Source organism: Ictidomys tridecemlineatus, chromosome 4, assembly GCF_052094955.1.
Source record: "Ictidomys tridecemlineatus isolate mIctTri1 chromosome 4, mIctTri1.hap1, whole genome shotgun sequence".
Classification (NCBI taxonomy): Eukaryota; Metazoa; Chordata; class Mammalia; order Rodentia; family Sciuridae; genus Ictidomys; species Ictidomys tridecemlineatus.
The window spans coordinates 149,149,985-149,170,163 of NC_135480.1; the positions used below are offsets into that span (position 1 = coordinate 149,149,985).

Here is a 20,179-nt window from a genome sequence, read left to right on the forward strand (position 1 = left end):
ATATATTAAAACATTAAATAATAATACCCATAGTAGCTACTGCAGTTTTGAAGTAATGCTAAACATAAATATTATTAAATATATATGCAAAATTGTAATTAGAAATAAAAGATTTTTTCGTATATATGCAATTTCTTAAAAAACAGCTTTATTGCAGTATAATTGACATGCAATAAATATTAAAATGTTCATATTTATTTTGAATATTTTTTACTTCTGTATCATCCAATCTATTTTACAATCACTCCCCTTTGTTTCTCTTAATCTATAGTATTCCATTCAAACTCAATTACTTGTGCTCCTTGAGCTTTTCTGAGACTGTCTTTGCAGGTTCAGTTCTGCACAAACTTTCAGTCCCATCACAAATGCCAACTCACTGTTGAACTCTTGTAGTTCATTCCTCTGATAATTTTGGAAAACACTTTCATGTTAATTACTTTTAAATTATGTTTTACATACATTAAAAATATGCCCTGTTGAGTTTCTAGCACTTCTTCATATGAACTTTTAAAACTATGCCATGCCCTTGAGCATTTCTAAGCACCATGTCATATATAATAAATGCCTAATGAATAAATGAGGAAGAATAAATGGATAATTAAAAGCTGTAAGGCCACAATGAGGTTTCAGATTCAGATGATGGCAAAATGGCTTCTGGAATGACTTCAGGTAAATTGTTTATCATTTTTAAGTTATAATAGTATAAGTTTTTTGGATAGTTAAAATCCCCATCAAAATTTCTTAGGTTACTTTCAGAACTTGCCACCTTCTCAAGCTTTTAATATTAAATTTTTCCAAATTCAGTCTTTTATTAAGTTAAATGTTCTACTGAACAAGTAAACATTTTCATTGACCTTTGTGTACATATTATAGCCATCATTACTTTAATCATAAAACTACTGATGTCACTACATACAAGAGGCTTGGAATTAAAACAGGGATCTAAAAAGTCACTTAGAAATATAGGAAATTAGAGGAAAGGGAAGAGCTAACACATCAGAAGTTGGCATGTTTTAACTTAGTATTTAAAATGATACTGATGGAAGACATTGCCACATTATGCCACATTGGCATAATTCTACTGTAGTAGACACATTAGTGTAGAGACATAAAGCCTTTAGTACTATGAACCCTTTTAGGTAGCACTGTGGTAATTTTTCTTTCATTATACATTATTATATGTATTTCATTATACATATTTCTTTATAGATGACTTGTAATGAATACTTAATGATAACACTGAGCACAAAGAACTGGGGAATTAGGCTTTGTACTCATTAACTAAGACTCCAGATAACTACATAAGCTATGAAGCTGAAGGCAAAGGAAAGAAATTTAGCTTTTTCAATCTGTACATCCATTAATTTAAATTTCTGGTGACAAACAGGGACTATTAGTTTTAAAAAGTAAACTAGACCTTAAATTAATACAAGAAGCTATCTAGATTTCTCACTCATTCAACAAAAATATATACTGAATACCATGTGCCAGCTGCTGGGGTGATAAAGATGATTGATGAGGTTGTAAAAACAAAGATATTAAATGATTGCAAGGAAATAATTATATTACACTGGTAAAGAAGTGCTATGTCCTCCTCACAACAGTGACTACAATAGCATGAGTGTGGCAAGGAAAGTTGCAACGTGTAGTGAGTACCTAGAGTGAAACATTAAGTTCAAGAGGACAGTGGGGAAGACTTTGATGTGTTTCAAAATTTCTAGAAATTAAAAACCAGAGTGCTGTGAACAAGTAGGGAGAGAAGATTAAAATGAAGGGAGGCAGGCGGGAACAGACTGAAGAACTTTTAAAGCCCTAAGTGGAGGTTTCACTCTTAATGGTTCACCAGCTCACACAGAGCTTTGAAGGCTGCATTAGGATTTTGAATTTAGGAATTTAGTTACAACAGATTTAGTGATAACTGGGATTAAAGTTAGGCCATGAGCAATTCAGCAAATTAATTTCTGAAAGTGGTTTAGAGAATGCTTTTGAGACCAAAGGTGAACAGCTCTAGATTACTTTGTTTTAAAGGCCAAGTATACATTTACAACTGAGCACCACCTATGTGCTACACAATGCACTTTAACCATTACCCACCCCTGAAATCCAAGGATCTTTTAAACTAATCAGAGACTAGAGTAGAGCATAGACTTGATTGGCAAATGTAGGGTGGTCTTAGAGCACAAATATACATTTTTGAGACCTTGGAGCAAATTTTCAGGAATATTCCCCACTGCTTTCTCCACTTTGATAACATCATTTTGATGTAGTTTCAAAAGAAGTCTTTAAGTCTACTCTTCCTAACATTTTCAACTTCAAATTATAATTCCACATGATGAGGCTTAACAATATAAATAAAATGTACACATAATCGGTATCTCAAATAAGATAATAGATATAAAGATCCAATAAATATAAAAGCTACCTTTTATTTAAAATGAGGCAGATTTAGAAATGCTACAAAGTCAAGCCCTGAGAATCAGCTGAGCCCCCCAAATTTGCTTTACAATGGAATATAATGTCTCTGTAGTTGGAATAAAAACAAATAGAAAGAGCACTGGTGTCCATATTCACTTTTTATTCTAAACTAAAAAAAAAATTCATTTTCTTATATATCATTTTGGAAAACCAGTCACTATGAACCAATACCTCAACTTGAAATTAAACACCTGGGGTAGTAAGGTGAAGGGTACATGAAACCTCCCTGTACTATCTTTATAATTTCTCATGAACCTAAAATAATTTAAAAAGTTCTAAGAAATATATTTGGGGTATATAAATAGACCAAGTATACTGAAAAAAAAATTCACTTATTTTGGCCCATGTGGAAATTTGGTGGTGGATTTCTAAAAGAAATCTAAACCTGTGAAGTCTAGAATTAAAAAAAAAAAAATTAACAGAGGTAATGTAGAACTGTGGGAAAAGGATTTATAGCATAGGGGTTCAAGTAATGGTTCTGCTATAGATTAGATGGGGAACCTTGGTTGTATCACTTAATTCATCAAGAATATTTTGAAAATAACAAAAGAGATACATGCAAATAAACTTTGAAAACTGTAAGGCCTTGTGCAAACACTAGTTTTAGTAATAGAAATTTCCCAGCCTTCCTTTTTATTAAGGACTATTTTCATTTGTATCATGTATTCTTTAAATGGAACAAGAACACACTTTAAAAATAGTATTCAAACAAAGAAATACAGCAACTTAGTTTATTACATGCAGATTCTTCTGCATTGTTGCTAACAGTTCACTGGTCCAAAATTACTAAAATACTTAAAAAACTATACATTATGTAAACAAAACATAAATAAGACAGCATAGTTCTTTGTACATATATTTAGTACAGGTTGTTAGGGATTTAGGAATATGTACAATTTTACACCATTGACTGCATTTTCACAATGCATAAATATATATATATATATTTCTTTTTACAGAAACAAAAATAAGATTTCACTAATAACACAGAATGCTATAGCATAGACACGCTGCAATAGTCCAAATTCAAGAAACATGTCAATGTAACTGTGCAAAAGGCTAGCTTACTCTAAACTAGTCAAACTTGACTTTGTTCAATTTATGTGATACAGACCATGTATTTTAAACAAACCTTTGAAAACATCCTCATACCAATGAGTGAAATGGAACACACTTTTCCCTCCCCAATAACGTCTCCCTGCAAGCTAATGAAAAGGTACATTAAACATACACATACACACACACATACACACACACACACACACCCCTATGTATAGTATGTTTTCAACAGTATAATAAACAGTTAAAAATTTTTATGGGAGTTAAAACAATGCCCCATTATTTAAAAACTGGCTCGTTTAGTCTAAACTCAAGATGCAGCTGTGTCAGGCTTCTCTAAACCAGATGACTGGAAAGCAGGGAAGACAGAGGCTGGATTTCGACTGGCAGATACAACAATTTGAGAGAGAGATGGAGAGAGTGAAGAAACCTTAGATGCTGGAGTATTTATGGTATTCAAAATGGCTCCTTCTGGGCTAACCAACAATTTTTTTACAGATGTGTCCAAATGAAATACCGAAGTGCTATTTGGCAGTGGAGGATTATTGGAAGAAATGGCAGAAACCACAGATGTTGTAGACAAATGTGAAGCTGGCGGAGGCTTAATTACTGAAGACAATGACACTGTTGGTGCAGGAAGTGGAACAGAAATTTTAGCAGCTGTGTTTACAAATTGTGATGTTGTATGTATTGTGGGTTGAGAACTTACATTCCCCAGAGAATTTACAATCTTTGTAGAGCTTCTTAGAGAATGTTTTACAGGTTGCCCACTTAAAGAACTGTTTGATGCTAGTGTGATCTTCTGAACAGCATTATCTATGGATGTAGGCTGGATGCCTTGGCCACTATTAAGAACTAAGGGATGCCCATATTTTGGGTTAGTAGATATAAGGAGAACATGGCTGCCAACTCCAAGACCTTGTGGTGGGACAATAAATCGGGCTCCATTAATCATGATCTGAGTGCCAGGTGCCAAAGGTGTACTGGTGTTGATGACTATTTTTTGCTGAATGCAAGGTTCATTAACTGGACCCCCTACTGAACTAGTTACATTTGATGTTGCTGTAGCAGTGTGAATGGCAGAGCCACCTGGAACAGAACTATAACTGGGGGTTGATTTTACTAAAGCAGGGGACATCTGCTGGTTTGGAAGAGAAGCAAAATTGGAAATACTAATTATTTTACCTGGGCTTGGTGAAACAGATGACAACTCAGCTTGAGGTTTATTTGTGTTTACATTTGTTGGCACTGTAGTTGAAGTCCCTGGAGAATGAAACTGAAGAGAAGTTCGAGATTGTCTTTTAGAAAGAGATACGGAACGTGTAGATCCTGGTACTGTTGCTGAATGTGTAACTGTATTGATTATTTTGGGGGATGCAGTCACAGGAGTAGGCAAGGCAACAGTAACAGGGATTTGCAAAGCTGATGTCAAACATTTAGGAGACACTGTTGGTTGTGTAGTTGAAATCAGAACAGAAGATGCAAGATGTCCTGTTTTCACAGTTGATATAGCCACAGTGTTTCCGAGATTCGATGTGCCAAGTCTATTTGACAAGCCAGGCATACTTCTTGAGGAGGTTTCATTTCCACTAACTAAAACAGGAGGCCGTGTCCCAACTGAACCAGAGGATGAAGTCACTGAAAGGGAACCCAAAGATACATTTGCTCCTGTTACTGAAAACATATTTATTGTTTTCGATGCAGAAACCACTGATTCATTAACAGGAGTAATAGTTTGACTCACAAAATTTGAGCTTACTGGAATTGAATTACCACTTGATGACAATGGCAAAACATAGCCCTTGCTACTTTTGTCTTCTCCTTTTGGGGTTACATTTTGCAATATATTAATTGATGGTATAGTTGGCATGGTGCCTGAAGGATTCACAATTGCTTGACCTATGTTTAGTCCAATTTTCACATCTTTTATCTGAGATACAGTTGGTGAAGAATTTATTTTTATTGGTGCTCCCACTGTAGATGGAATTAGTACTATTTGGGGTTGCTCTGGAGTCTTAACATATGTCTTATTCAAGGTGGGAGGTAGAGTTTGTTTTAATGATTCTGCAACAATAGCTGGGGTTGAAGTGCCACTAGGAACTGGAGCATTAATAAAAACTAATTTTGGGGTAGAAACACCTGTAGATGTCTGTGCAGGTGTTACATTAATTGCAGTTCCACTGCCAGAAGGAAGAATAGATGGGGCTGATACCAGCATAAGTTTCTGAATTGGAGTTGCACTGATGACATCTCCATTTGTTGCTGTTGTTGCTTCTGATCTTGTAACAGGGTAACTTTTTGTGATACAATCCACTTGTTGCTGTTTAGTTGGAGTATGAATAACATTTGTATTGGTTTGTCCAAAGTTTCCTGCTGATATGCTAATTACACTTACTGAACTATTTGTTGTTGATGGTAGTACAGTGCTGGAACAAAGAGAGGACTTCAAGGGGGAAGGGGGCATGTGTGAAGTTTTCTCTCTCATGTGGCCCATATTACCACTGCTGGAGGGTTGGCCTACAGTAAGTTTGAGATTTTTACCTATGGATGAATTAAAGCCACATGGAATGGAAACAGAAGTTGGTGTTTGGCTGAAAGGTGGGAGACTAGATGTAGTAGTCATTCCAGCTACTTGTGAAAAAGCAGAGGAGGATGAAGTTACTGATTTTGGTACCAGAAATGCCTGAAATTGAGGAGCAAAAGTGAAAACTGAACTTGAAGATAAACTGTTGGGTGAATTTTGATCTGGATTGGTCTGTACTTTTACAACTCCAGTGTTCCCGCCTCGTGTCCTAACAAGAATTGACTGTGAATCTCTTATACATACAGTTTTCAGTTCTTGTTTTGCTTCAGAAGAATCAGCAGTTTGTTGTGCAAAAGAGTTGAGGGAATTACCAGGATCTGTAGATCCACTTAGTGTTGTTGCTGATAATAGAGGCTGAACTGTTACTGTTGAGGAAATGGTGGGTGAAGCAACAGGCTGAGGGAATGTGGCTGTTAAAACTGCATTCTTGACTTTTCCTGCCTCACTCTGGCTAGTCTTAACTGGTGGTATTAGTAAATTGCTCACAGAGGTTACAGGTGACAAAGGCTGTGGTCTAGCACTACTCACATTTGGTAAAGGTGTAATCGTCTTATTGAAAATAGGTAGTTGGGCAGAAACAGTTGGTGTTGAGTTGACAAGAACTGATGATAAAGAAGAGTTTATACTTGCTGTCTGCGGTAAAGATGAACAACGTTGTTCTGTACCTTTTTGTTGAAGTGATGGTTTATCTTTTGTAACTGCTTTTCCTTCCTTGTGCTGAATCACAAAATTCTTAGGCAAAATAAGAACTTGCTGCATAAGTTTCTCTCCTGTTTTAGGATCTACCATAGGTTGCACCTGAATCTTCACAGAGCTATTGTGAACATCTATTGGCAACCACTGAGTACAGGGCACTTTGTATACCATCTGTAAAGGACTTTTTGTACTGTTGAGGCAGGTCAATGCTGGTTTTACGGGGCTTGCTTCTGGAGGAGATATAACTGGTTTTTCCACAGCAGGAGCACTTTTAACTGTGGAAGGGGGCAGTTGATTTGTTAAGGTCACTTTGTTCCCAATATTCTTTGCAAGCAAGGCCTGAATAGGTTTGGTCCCTTTCTGGAGAGTAGACAATGGTACTGAATCCACTGAGGCAAATGACTCTATATGCTTTGATTCACTCAAACAGTCAATCTGCATATCACCTTCTAAATTCTCAACAATTGTTTCATTTGTGCTTAACTTTGCTTTCTTCCTTGGGGAAAGCTCTTTTGTGCTATCATCCAGATAACTAGTTTGTTTGGACTGTCGTTTAAGTGTTTTAGGCAGTGTCTTCAGTACTTCTTTAGAAGGTAATTCCTTTTTCAACACCTTGCTTCTAGCCATAGGAAAATCTACTTCTGACAATTTCATATCATCTGAAAAATTATAAAAACATGCGCTTTGTTGATAGAAAGTAGCAACTAAATAGCAATAACACCAATAATAAAAATGAAAGTCAGTCTAGTATAGGGTAGTTCTAAAGCTTCAGCAACACTGGAGATAAAAGGCAAGGGGAACTCTATCATGGTAATACTGATATCATAACTATGCTCAAGAGCAACCTGTTACCGAGAAAATTATTTTTGATATAATTCTTTAATTCTGCTGCAAATATAAGTACAAAAGAAAAAATTTCATTTTTAAAGAGATATTAGAGCCAACAATTAGAGTTCAGAGTTTAATTTGAAAAGGAATCTAGTCTATAGTTCTCTTTCTCTAGACATAGAAACCTTGATACCAAAGATAGTTTTTTATTCTATTCTTTTTTAGAGAGTCTAAAGAATAAAAATGTCTATCATTTTCTTAATGTATATCCTTACAGTATCTGGTCAAATTGGGTTGACAGGAATTTATTCTTACAATTCACCAAGACATGGAAAATAATAAGTTAATACATTTCTAGCCACAAACTTTCATATTAATCTCTTATAGAATTAAAGAAAGTCACTAAATTAGATTTAGAGTTGAAGTGAAACACATCTAATCTGACCTAGCCACCTATTATTATTAGAATAATGTGTTTACTCTGGTCTTATTAGGCCATCAATCTTGGTCATTCATTAAAAAAAAAAAATCTTCATAATACTAGGAACTTGCCAAATTCCATTCCAACAGAGTTTCAAAAATAGTAATAATAAAGAAGAGAATGAAACAATTTCAAAGGGATTGCAGGTTAAGGATGTATAGTCTGTAATGAGCAATGACATGCCTACATATGGAATCAGGGATTGGCTTCAGAAACTCCTAAAAATGTAATAATTACTCCCAAAAAGTTTCTTGTAAGGACCTGGACAGTACTTCTTCAAAACATTCCAGATTTCCCCCAAACAATATACAATAGCCAGATTATCTTTTCCTTTCAAAACAAACAGAAACTTCTCTTTGTGCACTTATGTTGGTTTTAAAAAGTTTTAATGCGTACCTGAAATAAAGTTATCTTTTTCCAGGATATCTAGAGGCTCTGTTGAGTCTATAGGCTTACTGATTTCTACTTTAGGAGATTCTTTACCAGGATCTCCTTCACATTCTTCAGTAGTCCACAGTTCTCTAGTAAATTTATCATGATCAGGTTGTCTTCTGAAATCATCATAGTCTTTCTTTAGGCGGCTCCTTAAATAAAATACCCAAAATAATAAATATATATATATATTTAACTCTTAGAAGCTAAACTAACTTTTTAATTTTTAATGCAATGTAGTTATACATAAAAGTGGGGCTCATTTTAACATATTTATAAATACATATAGCATAGTTTTATCCATTTCAACCCTCAGTAAAATCCCTTCCCTTTTACCTCCCAGACTCTTCCTCTACTATTGGTCTTCATTCTATTCATTTATTGGTACATTATAGTTATATATCAAAATGGAAAGCATTGTGATATATTCATACATGCACAAAACATAATTTAGTTACATTTATTCCCTACTGCTTCCCATTTGCCTCCACTCCTCCCTTACCCTTGGTTTCCTACTTCTATTCTATTGCTCTCTTCTATTTTTGTGAGATACCCTTTTTAAATTTTTTTTCTTTTTCTCTAGCTTCCACATATGAGAGATAACATTTAAAAAATATAGAAAGCTTCATAAATTTGCCTGCCATACTGCAGGGGCTATGCTAATCTACTTTACGAGATTCTTTACAAACTTTCATATTAATCTCTTATAGAATTAAAGAAAGTCACTAAACTAGATTTAGAGTTGAAGTGAAACACATCTAATCTGACCCAGCCACCTATCCTTATTAGAATAATGTGTTTACTCTGGTCTCATTAGGCCAAATTCCATTTAAAGAAAACTTCAGAAACAGAATCTGCTCTGTATTGTTCCAATTTTAGTATATGTGGTGTTGAAGGGAACCTGCTAAACTAACTTTTAACATTTTAAATTATATATTGAAATATTTTCAATTGTCACTAAAAATTATGCTTTATGTTAAGTGTGTATATCTAAGATGTTTAGTTCAGTCTTGCTAACAATTAACTGCTGAAGATGATGAAACCTAGGGTATAAGAATAAGAAATTTAAAAGGTAATGTGTAAATTTCTGAATAAAGTTTGAATATACTACCTTGTTTGTCTTTCTAAAGGCTGCTGTCAGGCTTATTAAATAAGAGAAAGCTATTTTTTTTCCTAGATGAATTGAAAAATGGTTTTGAGACAGTCTTAAAATTACTAATTATACGACAGTTTAAGATTATTTTAAAGAAGTTAAAAAATTCCAAGCAACAATATTGATTATTGTGACTATCATACAGATTGTAATAAGTAAATCTATCATTTAATCCTGAAAATAATAGATGTTTTGTGTCTTACTAGAATTAGTCCTTCATTAAGCTTAGGGCAGTAAAACTGAAAAGCAATCTAACTTTCAATGAAACCTTAGCTTTGTTTCTGAGAAACTATGGAGAGATGGAAACATTTCCAAATGATTACATGGTATTTTAGAGATCCTTCTTTTGCTTTCAGCCAATTTTCTGCTGTACCCTCAATTTCTATGTTTAAAAAAAAATAACAAATCTGAGCCAAGTGTAGTAGCATATGCCTGTAATCCCAGCTACTTGGGATTCTAAGGCAGGAAGATCACAAAAGCCAGTTTAGGCAACTTAGCAAGACTCTGTCACAAAATAAAATGAAAACAGTTGGAAGATGGAGCTCACTGGGAGACTCCTGTATTATGTACTGTGGGGTGGCGGGGGTGAGGGGGTGGGGATCTGAACATACATTCTACAACTTATTTTTGTGACAAATTTTTATTTGTGCATGTTAGAATTTAAGTACTACCTTTATCACTTACTAGTTCTAATATTGGGAAAATTCCTTAATCTAAGGCATCACTTTATTTAAAAATAGTACTTACCCTCATAGTATATGTGGCACATAAATATTCAGCAAGTGTTAGTTAAATTGATTTTGGTTTTGATTTATTACTTAAAGATGGGGCTGTGAGATACCAGTATGGGTTACCAAAATATAATGATAAAATCAATTTCCCTTTCAATACAAATGATTGGAATGGTGAAGTATCTATGTGGGGGTAGTATGAAGCTCCTTTCCCTTCTTTTTTCCAGTCTCAGCTAATGACAATTCCTTATTTCATGGAAAATGAAAGCAACTGAAAAAGAAATTTCACTTGCTCATACCTTATCTGCAACTTACCTTAATTTATACTCATATATTCTGTCTCCCTATCTAAGTGAACACATCCAATTATATGCTAACATACCCTTTCTTCTCTATTCAAGGATCACTCTGTTAAATGTACCTTCCTTGAGTCCATTTTTGTCTCTCTTAGATCATTTCTACCAATAACAAAACATATTCTTTCTCCATTAATAAAGACTTAACAAAAAAACAAGAATAGTGCTCTCTTAATCCAAACTTGTCCTTCCAGGTACTTTCCTATTTCTGTATTCCACTTCACAGTAAAATACCATGAATAAAAAGACTCTTTAATTCCTCTCCACTTAGTCTCTTGAATAGATTTAAGATTTTTGTCCACTTCTCAATAATTAATTCTTTTTTTATTTTTGTGGTGTTAAGAGATTGAATTCAGGGCTTTGCATGCTAGGAAAGTACTCTACCACTGAGTCATATCCTCAGTCCTTTAATAATGAATTCTTATTCTTTATCTTCCACAACACATCATGAGCAGTCCTTTTTTTTTTAATATTTTCTTAGTTGTCGATGGACCTTTTTATTTATTTATTTACTTATTTATATGTGGTACTGAGGATCAAACTTACTGCTTCACACATGAGAAGCAAGTGTTCTGCCACTGAGCTACATCCCCAGACCCAAGAGCAGTCCTTTTTGAAACATTTTCTTTACTTGGTTTCTAGGACACTTTTCCTCCTTGGTTATCCTCCTATCTTGCTAAGTACTACTTCAAAGTCTCTTCAGAGAGATTCCTACTCATATATCTCACCTCTAAATGTTGGAATGTCCAGTGTTTAGGTGACTTCTATCAGTTTCTAAGCTTTAAATATAATCAGTATGTGGATAACTCCAAATTCACATCACCAGTCTGGCTGACTCTCTTGAACTCAGGCTCATACATCAGATGTTTAGAAAGTATATCAAACTTAATACATTGATATCCAAACTACTCAACCCCCATTACTCCCAAATCTGCTATTTTGTTATTCTTCTCTATCTTAGTTAATGGAAAATCCATAATGCCAATTGTTTAGAGCAAAAATGTTGGGCACACTGATTTTATTTTTCACCTTCTTTTATACCCCATATCCAATCTTTCAGCAAATTCTACCAATCCTACTTTTGAAATATGTAAAATCCAACCACTCCTTGGTATCTGCACTGATACTATCCTGGTTTAAGCCACTATCATTTTTCTCCTGGATAGGAAGTGCCTTGTACGCAGCAGGCACTCAAAATTATCTGAATTACATATGAATGGAAAACTACTAAATGATTCTAGAACATCTTCCCAGAAATCATAAATTAAGAGCTCTAAAATAAGTAAAATAGATTATAAAGTTTTAATTACCTGTTCCTTTGAAAAGCCTTCATTAACTTTGGTTCCCATGGCAGCAATTCATTTAAAAGACGAATCAATGTGCTATGTAATTCTTTTACAGCTTGTCTGCGTTGATACCATTTGCCCTAAAAACACAAAAATTTAAAGTAAATTCCTTAGATTTAATCTAAAAGTCAATGTCAAGCTCTATCTTTTGAATAAAAAACCAAAATGCCAAAAATCTATCAAAAATTATTTTTTTCTCAAACTGCAGAAAAGGAGAAATATCCTGTAATGAATATTATTTAATATATTTAATGATTTTAATTTCTATGTGAACTCTGAAACCTGTGTCATCTAACCAGGATATAAAAATTAAAAAAAAAATTAGTTCTGTCAGCTGTAAATGTTTTAATAAATCATTTACTAAACCCAGATAAAGAGCCCTGGGTTTAATCCCAGTGCCACAAAACAAAACAAAAATTGTAAAGATGTAAAATATATATAAATTAATTATATAAGTAAAAGATATAATTCATCTATAAAGTTTTTGTAATTTTCTGAAAGAATTAGGAAAAAAATGAGAAAAGCTAGGTTGGTTACTATATTTAAAAGTCGTCTTCTTCATAAACTTCTTAGGAAAATTTACAATTACTTTAAGAGACTAGTACAAAAAGCAAATACAACAGTTAACTGTTTTCAATATCACAATGCTACACTAAGAATTAATAATTATTGATATCCCACCATTTGCAAAACATTATCCTAGGTATTTTATGAATCCATCTACAAACAGGGGGTGGGGTGGGGTGCATAAAGGGTGGGGGGAGAAAGACTCTAGCATTTATGAAAACCCTTTTGAGGTGGTATGTGTATTTGAAAGTAAGGCTCAGATAGATCAAATGACTTGTTTAGGGTCCTATGACTTGAACCTGTATCTGCTTGATTCTTAAGTCCAAGCTCTTAGAACTATATTCCTACCTAAATAAATTCAATCTGATGTAGGTTATAAAAATATCTGGTGAAGATATACCTCAGCAGTATATGAAAAACGAATTGAATGCCATAGAAACAAATTTATAGCAATTTAGTCAACCTCTGCTTCTCTATAATGTTAGTGCAGAGCTATAATCATCATCATCATCATCTACCATTATATAACCATGTAGTATTTTTCCTGTAATAGCTTTGAAAGATAATTCACATACCATATACTTCACGTTTTATTTCTAGCAAAAGACAATTACATAACCTATGGATCACATATGGATAAGATGTATAAAATTAGACTTCATCCTATAAGGAACTATTACAGCAAGTCATTTGGTACATATGTAGAACAGTAAGAAAAATTACCAGTATCTAGAGCAAAATGTATATTCTAAATGTGTGCATGGATTTCAGTTTTACATATATAAAACCTTCAATACTCCAGTCACAGAAAATTTCATCATATATAAGCCCAAGTGTTTAATAGCACGGTTTCTCCCCCAAAATTTATACACATAAACAGCCATTATTTCTCTGTTTTTGGTACTGGGGACTGAACCCAGGGGCACTTTACCACTGAGCTATATCATCAGTCCTTTTTATTTTGAGACAGGGTCTCACTATGTAGCTTAGGGCCTTGTTAAATTGCTGAGGCTGACCTTGAACTTGCAATCCTCCTGTTTCAGGCTCCATTGAGATTACAGAGGTACGCCACCACACCTAGTTTAAGCAGCTATATTTCTACCTCTGAGGTTTTTACATCTTAGAAGGGGAAATACTTATTAAAAGAATAGTAAGATATGGTATATATGTGCATGTGTGCATAATAAATATGAAACCTACTCTTATTATTTCTTGTCTTCTTATTAGCATGACAACTTATAATATTAAAATTTTTTTCAAGGAAAGTAATTTTTATTTCATATAAATATACAAAATAGAACTCTTTCTTGTTAAATGTGTTCTAAATGTACATACAGAACCCAAATTAACAATGGGTTTTACCTTGAAAGTTTGTTTTTCTCAAAGAAATTTTATAAGATTATATAAAGTGCTTATTCTAATGCATAAAAACAAAATTATTAAACTGATATACAATCAAACTGAGCAAAAAATAACCTTCATTAAGGTAAAGCATACTGCAATTGAGGAAGATAAAAAGGCAGACAGCTGACAGCCATCCTAAATTCTTCATGGAATGAAGTAGAATTTTGTTTTAATAAATAATAGGTAGATTTTTCCCTTTAATAAGGCATATAAATTTTTCCACTCCTCAACTATTATTTGGCTCAAAAAATGAGCTGGTAAGAGTGAAAGCCAACTTTTATTAAGCTAAAAAGAGAAGAAAAAAGAAAGGTACAAAGGTAAGGAGACTATCCTCTTTGTGGTAAAATTAATTGGGGAAAAAAAAAGAGAGACAGACTAGGGGAGAGGGGGAAAGAAAATAAGACAGGGAGCATCAAACATACTGAATTCCTCACTGGGGGTTACAAGGAAGAAAAGAGTTGAAGAATTAACCTGAGTTGTATGGTTGCTGTCTGGATTAGCATGGTGACAGTGGGATAGGGGATGCAGAAGACTTTAGTTAGGTCTAGGTAGATGAGGAACAGAAAGGTTAGACTCTTTGTAGCTGGACAATGTTATCTCAGGACATATGTCAGATGTAGTTGTGCCTCTGCTAAATTACAAAATTAATTTTTGCATAAAAGCTTACAAATAAGATTTTATGTTTTGATTAATTTTCAATTAATCCAACATCTAGAAAATATGCTATTGGACCAGCTATTGGACCATATTATATGCAATGAGGCTTAAATCCTAATCTGAGAATACAGTTCTAACTTTCATACAACTCTGCCTGACTCACTGACCTGTTTTGAAATGTCAATGGCCTAACTTCACATGTGTTTTGAAGGTTTTCTTCCCTTTCTTTATTTTATGTTATCCTCCACTCAGGGCAGTGATGGTATGGCATACATTTATAATCTGAAAATGCATATTTATCATTCTGTATTTGGAAAATGAACCAAATTTTTTCTCCATAACACAAATTATTGAAAGTAAAGATCTATAAAATGTTTTGCCTTGAAGATACATAAAAAGAATACAATGACCTCAACAAGGGGCACCCCTGGGCCTTCCATGGGGTATGTGAGTCCATATTTTTATTTTGATTTATAAAAGGTGCACAGACTTAAAAATGTTGAGAATCACTGCTCTGAGACTGATACTTGAGGTAACGTGCTTTAACTACTGATAATAAAAGGGAAACTCACACTGCTTGTTTCATGTATCATCTTCTTTGGTCAAAACATGATGCTTACAACCCAAATGGAATTAAAATGATGACACTGTCCCTTTCTACTAAGTTGTGATCTCAGAGTTTCATAGTATACAATGGAACTAAAGTAAAGAGAAGAAAAGTTGTGAATTTTAAAAACAAATTAAGAGTTGGTAACTATCTGCCTTATCCTGGGATTAATACAAATATCTACTTAAACAAATATTTACTGAACTTTAAAGGAGGTCATTAACTCTAAGTGACCAATGTTTTTTTTTGACTGACCAACTTTATTTATTTACACAGATAAGGGGAAAACCAAGAATAATCATATTTCTTCTTAGATGAATTCATTAATTAGAGGGAACTCAGAGGGCATATATATATATATATTTTTATTTTTAAAGAAAACTGTCTAAAGTCACAAAGGGAAGTACTCATGGACAGAAATAGACTTTAGACAAGAATTCTATAGCTCTTAAATGCTAAAATTCACTCTCCCTCTACCATATAATATTGTTGCTCTTGAACCCCACAAAGATAATTCCTAAAGAAGAAATAGATTATTGTATAAATATCTACATTTACTTACAGATATCTTTGTAATGCAAGAATCAAAATCTCTAAAATTAATTTTATTAATTTAAAAGTTACAAGAGTAATTGAAATTATAGTGACCTAAAGATTAAAGTGAATTAAAACAAAAGGAAACAGCAAGCTGCACCTTCAAATACAGAAAGACTCTTACAAACTTTTATCTGCACTAATCATACAGAATTAAAGATAAAGATGGTAGATACATTTATTGGTAAAAGTTCATTTGTGAAGCATTGCTATAACATTCTCTAATAAAAATAATTTAATAATTTTTATACATATAATTTTAGTCCTGACTTTACAAACAGGTATATGAATATGGGGACAAATTCACTGGTTTTAGATTTTTCATGAATAAAAATATCTTCCTAATATAATACCAATGTATTATGTGAACTTGATAATTATTAAACAAACATTTATCAAAGGTCACTTTAAAGAGAAGTAGTACTTTTATCAACCTACTAAAAAGTTCAACATAAAATATGAATTTCAAATATATATCACGGAACAAAAACCATCCAATATATTCTAAATTTGAAGCTTACCTTTCATTGCTTTCTCATCCAATGTCCATAGCAGCTGCAGATTGCCAGCTCCCTTTCCATTAGATGCCCCAACTACTAAGCCATGCAGGTTTTATAACCCCAAGGGGATTACTACAAAAAGGAGCTGATCTATGATCACAAGTAAGTCCTTTACTATATTATGCAGTTTTATAAGTTTTCAGGTAGGAGAAACTAATAAGGAGTTATAAGGAAAAAACTTACAAAACTACACAATATTGTAAAATGAAAAACTGCACCTTGATAAGTGTGAAATGAGTGTGGGGGAACTTACCTTGTAACTAAAGAACAACTCCATTCTGTTGCAGTAATCTGGGATGGGTATGACAGCACCAGCAAAATGCTGGTGAGGGTGTTGCAAAGAGAGAGAGCTGGCAATCTACTGATGCTGGGGACATTGGACACCTAAAAGGAAGAAAAAGAGGAAAATAAATAAATTCTAGATTTATTAAGTGTCTTAGCAGCACAGATATATTTTGTTCATTAATAAATTTAGATGCTTTGTTAAACTTAGGTGTCATCTGCTTAAAAAAAAACATCTAGCTACTTACACAAATTTTCTTGATGTTACAGTTAAACGAAACAGGTCTCAACAGTTATATGATTAAAATCATATATATATATAAATTGTATATTTAATAAAATCATATATATAAATATACAAAAAATGCTTTTTTAAATTGAGAAGATATTAATGCCGTACATAATGAATAAATATAATTTTATATGTCACAAACAATTTATACAAAGATGACATATATGCTAAAATATGAATGCTAGTTTGCTATATGTTTTTGTTCATTAGGGCACAAAAATGTGGATCACAAAACAAAATAGTTTTTATTATAGGCTTGCTTCTTGTCACAGACATAAATCCTGTGGTGGAAAGGGATTAAGTATCAACATGTTATGCTTTTCAAATAAAATACAAGTAACTTTTAGAAAAGCTAAGAGGATCTCTAAACAATATCTCAATTTAAAATCATTAATAACATCCAAAGGCAACTTGAAAATAATCTAAATTTGTGTACAAAAATAATATAAATAAAAGTATGCATTTTAATAAACTATCTGACATTCTCAGTTTAAATAATTCAATGAAAAGTCATATTATTTTAAATATGCATTCCCTTTTCTTTAATTGCTTACATAGAGAAACTACTACCATATTCACATACTCCTTCATATCCACAGTTTAGGAGATAAAACACCACATTAATCTTGTTGGTATATGGTCTGTTGAAAAAGTACTAGTTTTGACAGTATAGTGAAATGTTTGCATTTGACACAGAAAAAGTTAAAAAGCATTTTAATATTTCCAGAGGTATTATATATTATATACTACATATACTTCAATATGCTATTATCTTGAGATACCCTCATCAATTTTTACATAAGATTAACAGGAAATCATTTGCATTTTATTGTAAAGGCATCTCAATGAATACATTGAATAGTATGTATGTTCTCATTATATTTCTTAAACTGAATAGTATGTTTAATATTTCCATTATATTTCTTAATTAGCATTGAAACAAAAAGTATGAAGGCACATAATTAGCACTATAATGATATCAATGCAAGTTTCTGTGTCTTCTGGCTTTGTACAGATAGAAAAATCTGGGTGACAGAACACATTCCCACTGAGGCAAATTACTATTTTTGGAGAAGAAAATCTAACAATATACCTTTAACACATGATATAGTTATCATTTTCATTTATAAAGACGCCTGGGCTGGAAATTAACCACAAATTTCTGTTTGATCTTTTTCAGTAAAGAGGGTAACATAGAAAAAAAGTTGAGGAATTTTATCAAATATACACATGCTATCAACAAGATGGGTTCTCAAGCAATCTCAAGCAACTCACTAAATTGCTAAGTAAAGCTATGCTTATTTGGCATCATCAGGACAGAAAATTCCACAAAAGTGAAATTTGGATTTTTGCTGTACTGGGAATTAAGCCCAAGGTCCTTCTGCATTCTAGGCAAGCACTCTACCACTAAGCTATACCCCCAACCATTTTCATTTTATGTTGATACAGGGTCTCCCCCAAAGCTGCCAAGGCTAGCCTCAAACTTACGACCCTTCAGCCTCAGGAGCTGGGATTGCAGATGTACACCACAAGGTCCAACTGGCCTGGTTGATGTTAGAAGCAGGGTCAGTGTCTTACTTATTTTTACTTTCTCATACTCTATCACAATGTCTACCACAATAAGTATTCAACTATGTAAGTAAATTTCTTAGATAACTGATGTTTCCTCCTTACATACAAAAGATTTTTTTAAGAATGACAGAAATATTCCTAAATACATCATGTCAAACAATGAATATAATTTAACTTGGAAAAAATTTGGGTCATCATTATGAACAGTTATAGTATTATGCTTTAACATAGTGACTCTCAGGCACTGTTAAGGTCTCTGATGCTATTACCGATGTTCCTATATTAAATTAGTCTTTTAAGATCTGTTTTTGTAATTTTTTAAAGTCCTTAAAAAACTATCAGTATTTCATGCTATCTATAAATCTGTTTTAAGTGTCTCTTGTCCTAATTAAAAGCAGCTGCTACTACTTGTTAGAATCATATTTACATTAAAAGAATGGTTCCATGGAAGGCCTTTTTCTATTTTAAGGTATTAGAACATTTACATGTGGACACTACACTCAATTTAGAATTCTTTTGCTTCTTTGCTGGATTCTGTTAATTTTGCTTCAATATATCAGCAGTTTTTCTTTTTCTATAAAATCTGATAAAATGGTAGGAAAATTTTGTTAGTATTAATCCTTTCAGTTTTTTTATATTATTATTCCCCAATTCACAAAAGGCTTTGAACTAAGGGTTTTCCAAGGATTTTCTTATCTTTTGTAATAAAAATGTCAGAATGATTTAAGTTTATTTTCTGGCCTTGAACTCCCATTGATTTAAGTTAAAACTTTCAGAACAGCAAGGTAATAAAGCAACTGTAGAATTCACATTAATTAGAACTTTGAAAAATATATAACATTAAAATGTTATTTATATTTGAATAAGTGTGAGACAAATAATTCAAATGGGATTAGGGCAAATTATAAAACCCACATTATGAAGCTCTTAGTACAAAAGTATCTGCCACCTGGTTCAACTCTTCTCAAACTTTATTCTAAGCTGGGAATATACAGTATTTAGTCTCTGCCTGATGTAAGAATACCACACAATCTTTCCTTTTAACTGGAACTTTCTTTGGAGAAAAAAGAGAGGTTTTTGAATATTGTTTTCATGACAATTTCCCTGCCAACCTTTTTTCTGTCTCTTCTTATTGGTTCTTTTTAGTTATACATAACATTAGGATTCACTTTGACATAATTATAAAAGCATGGAATACAATTTGTTCTACTTCCCCTTTCCTTCCCCCTATTCCCTTCCTTTTAATCTATTGATCTTTCTGCTATTTACTTATAGTTTGTTTTTAATTAATGTCTTGTGGATATACATGATGATGAGATTCACTGTGGTATATTCATATATGTACATAGGAAAGTTAGGTCAGATTCTATCCCATTTTTCCTCCCTTCCCTTTATTCTATTCCACTAATTTTCTCCTATATTTTTTTTAACCTCCATTCCCTTATTTTGGTATAGCTTCCACATATGACAGAAAACATTCGCCTTTTGACTTTTTGGGAGTGG

At 32.9% G+C, this 20,179-nt stretch overlaps 1 protein-coding gene across 3 annotated transcripts in view; it reads right to left on the reverse strand.

Moving 5' to 3' along the window:
- Nucleotides 1-2,555: 2,555 nt before the first annotated feature.
- The window catches only part of Brd10 (bromodomain containing 10), an 87,404-nt gene continuing 69,780 nt past the window's right edge, over nucleotides 2,556-20,179 (reverse strand). For all 3 annotated transcript variants that reach the window (XM_078047612.1, XM_078047611.1, XM_078047610.1), the window contains 3 exons: nucleotides 12,106-12,221; nucleotides 8,520-8,707; nucleotides 2,556-7,473 (listed from right to left, as the gene is read on the reverse strand). In XM_078047612.1, the coding sequence (XP_077903738.1) occupies nucleotides 3,845-7,473; nucleotides 8,520-8,707; nucleotides 12,106-12,221 (3,933 nt within the window). In that variant the 3' untranslated portion in view covers nucleotides 2,556-3,844. The remainder of the gene's footprint in view (nucleotides 7,474-8,519; nucleotides 8,708-12,105; nucleotides 12,222-20,179) is intronic.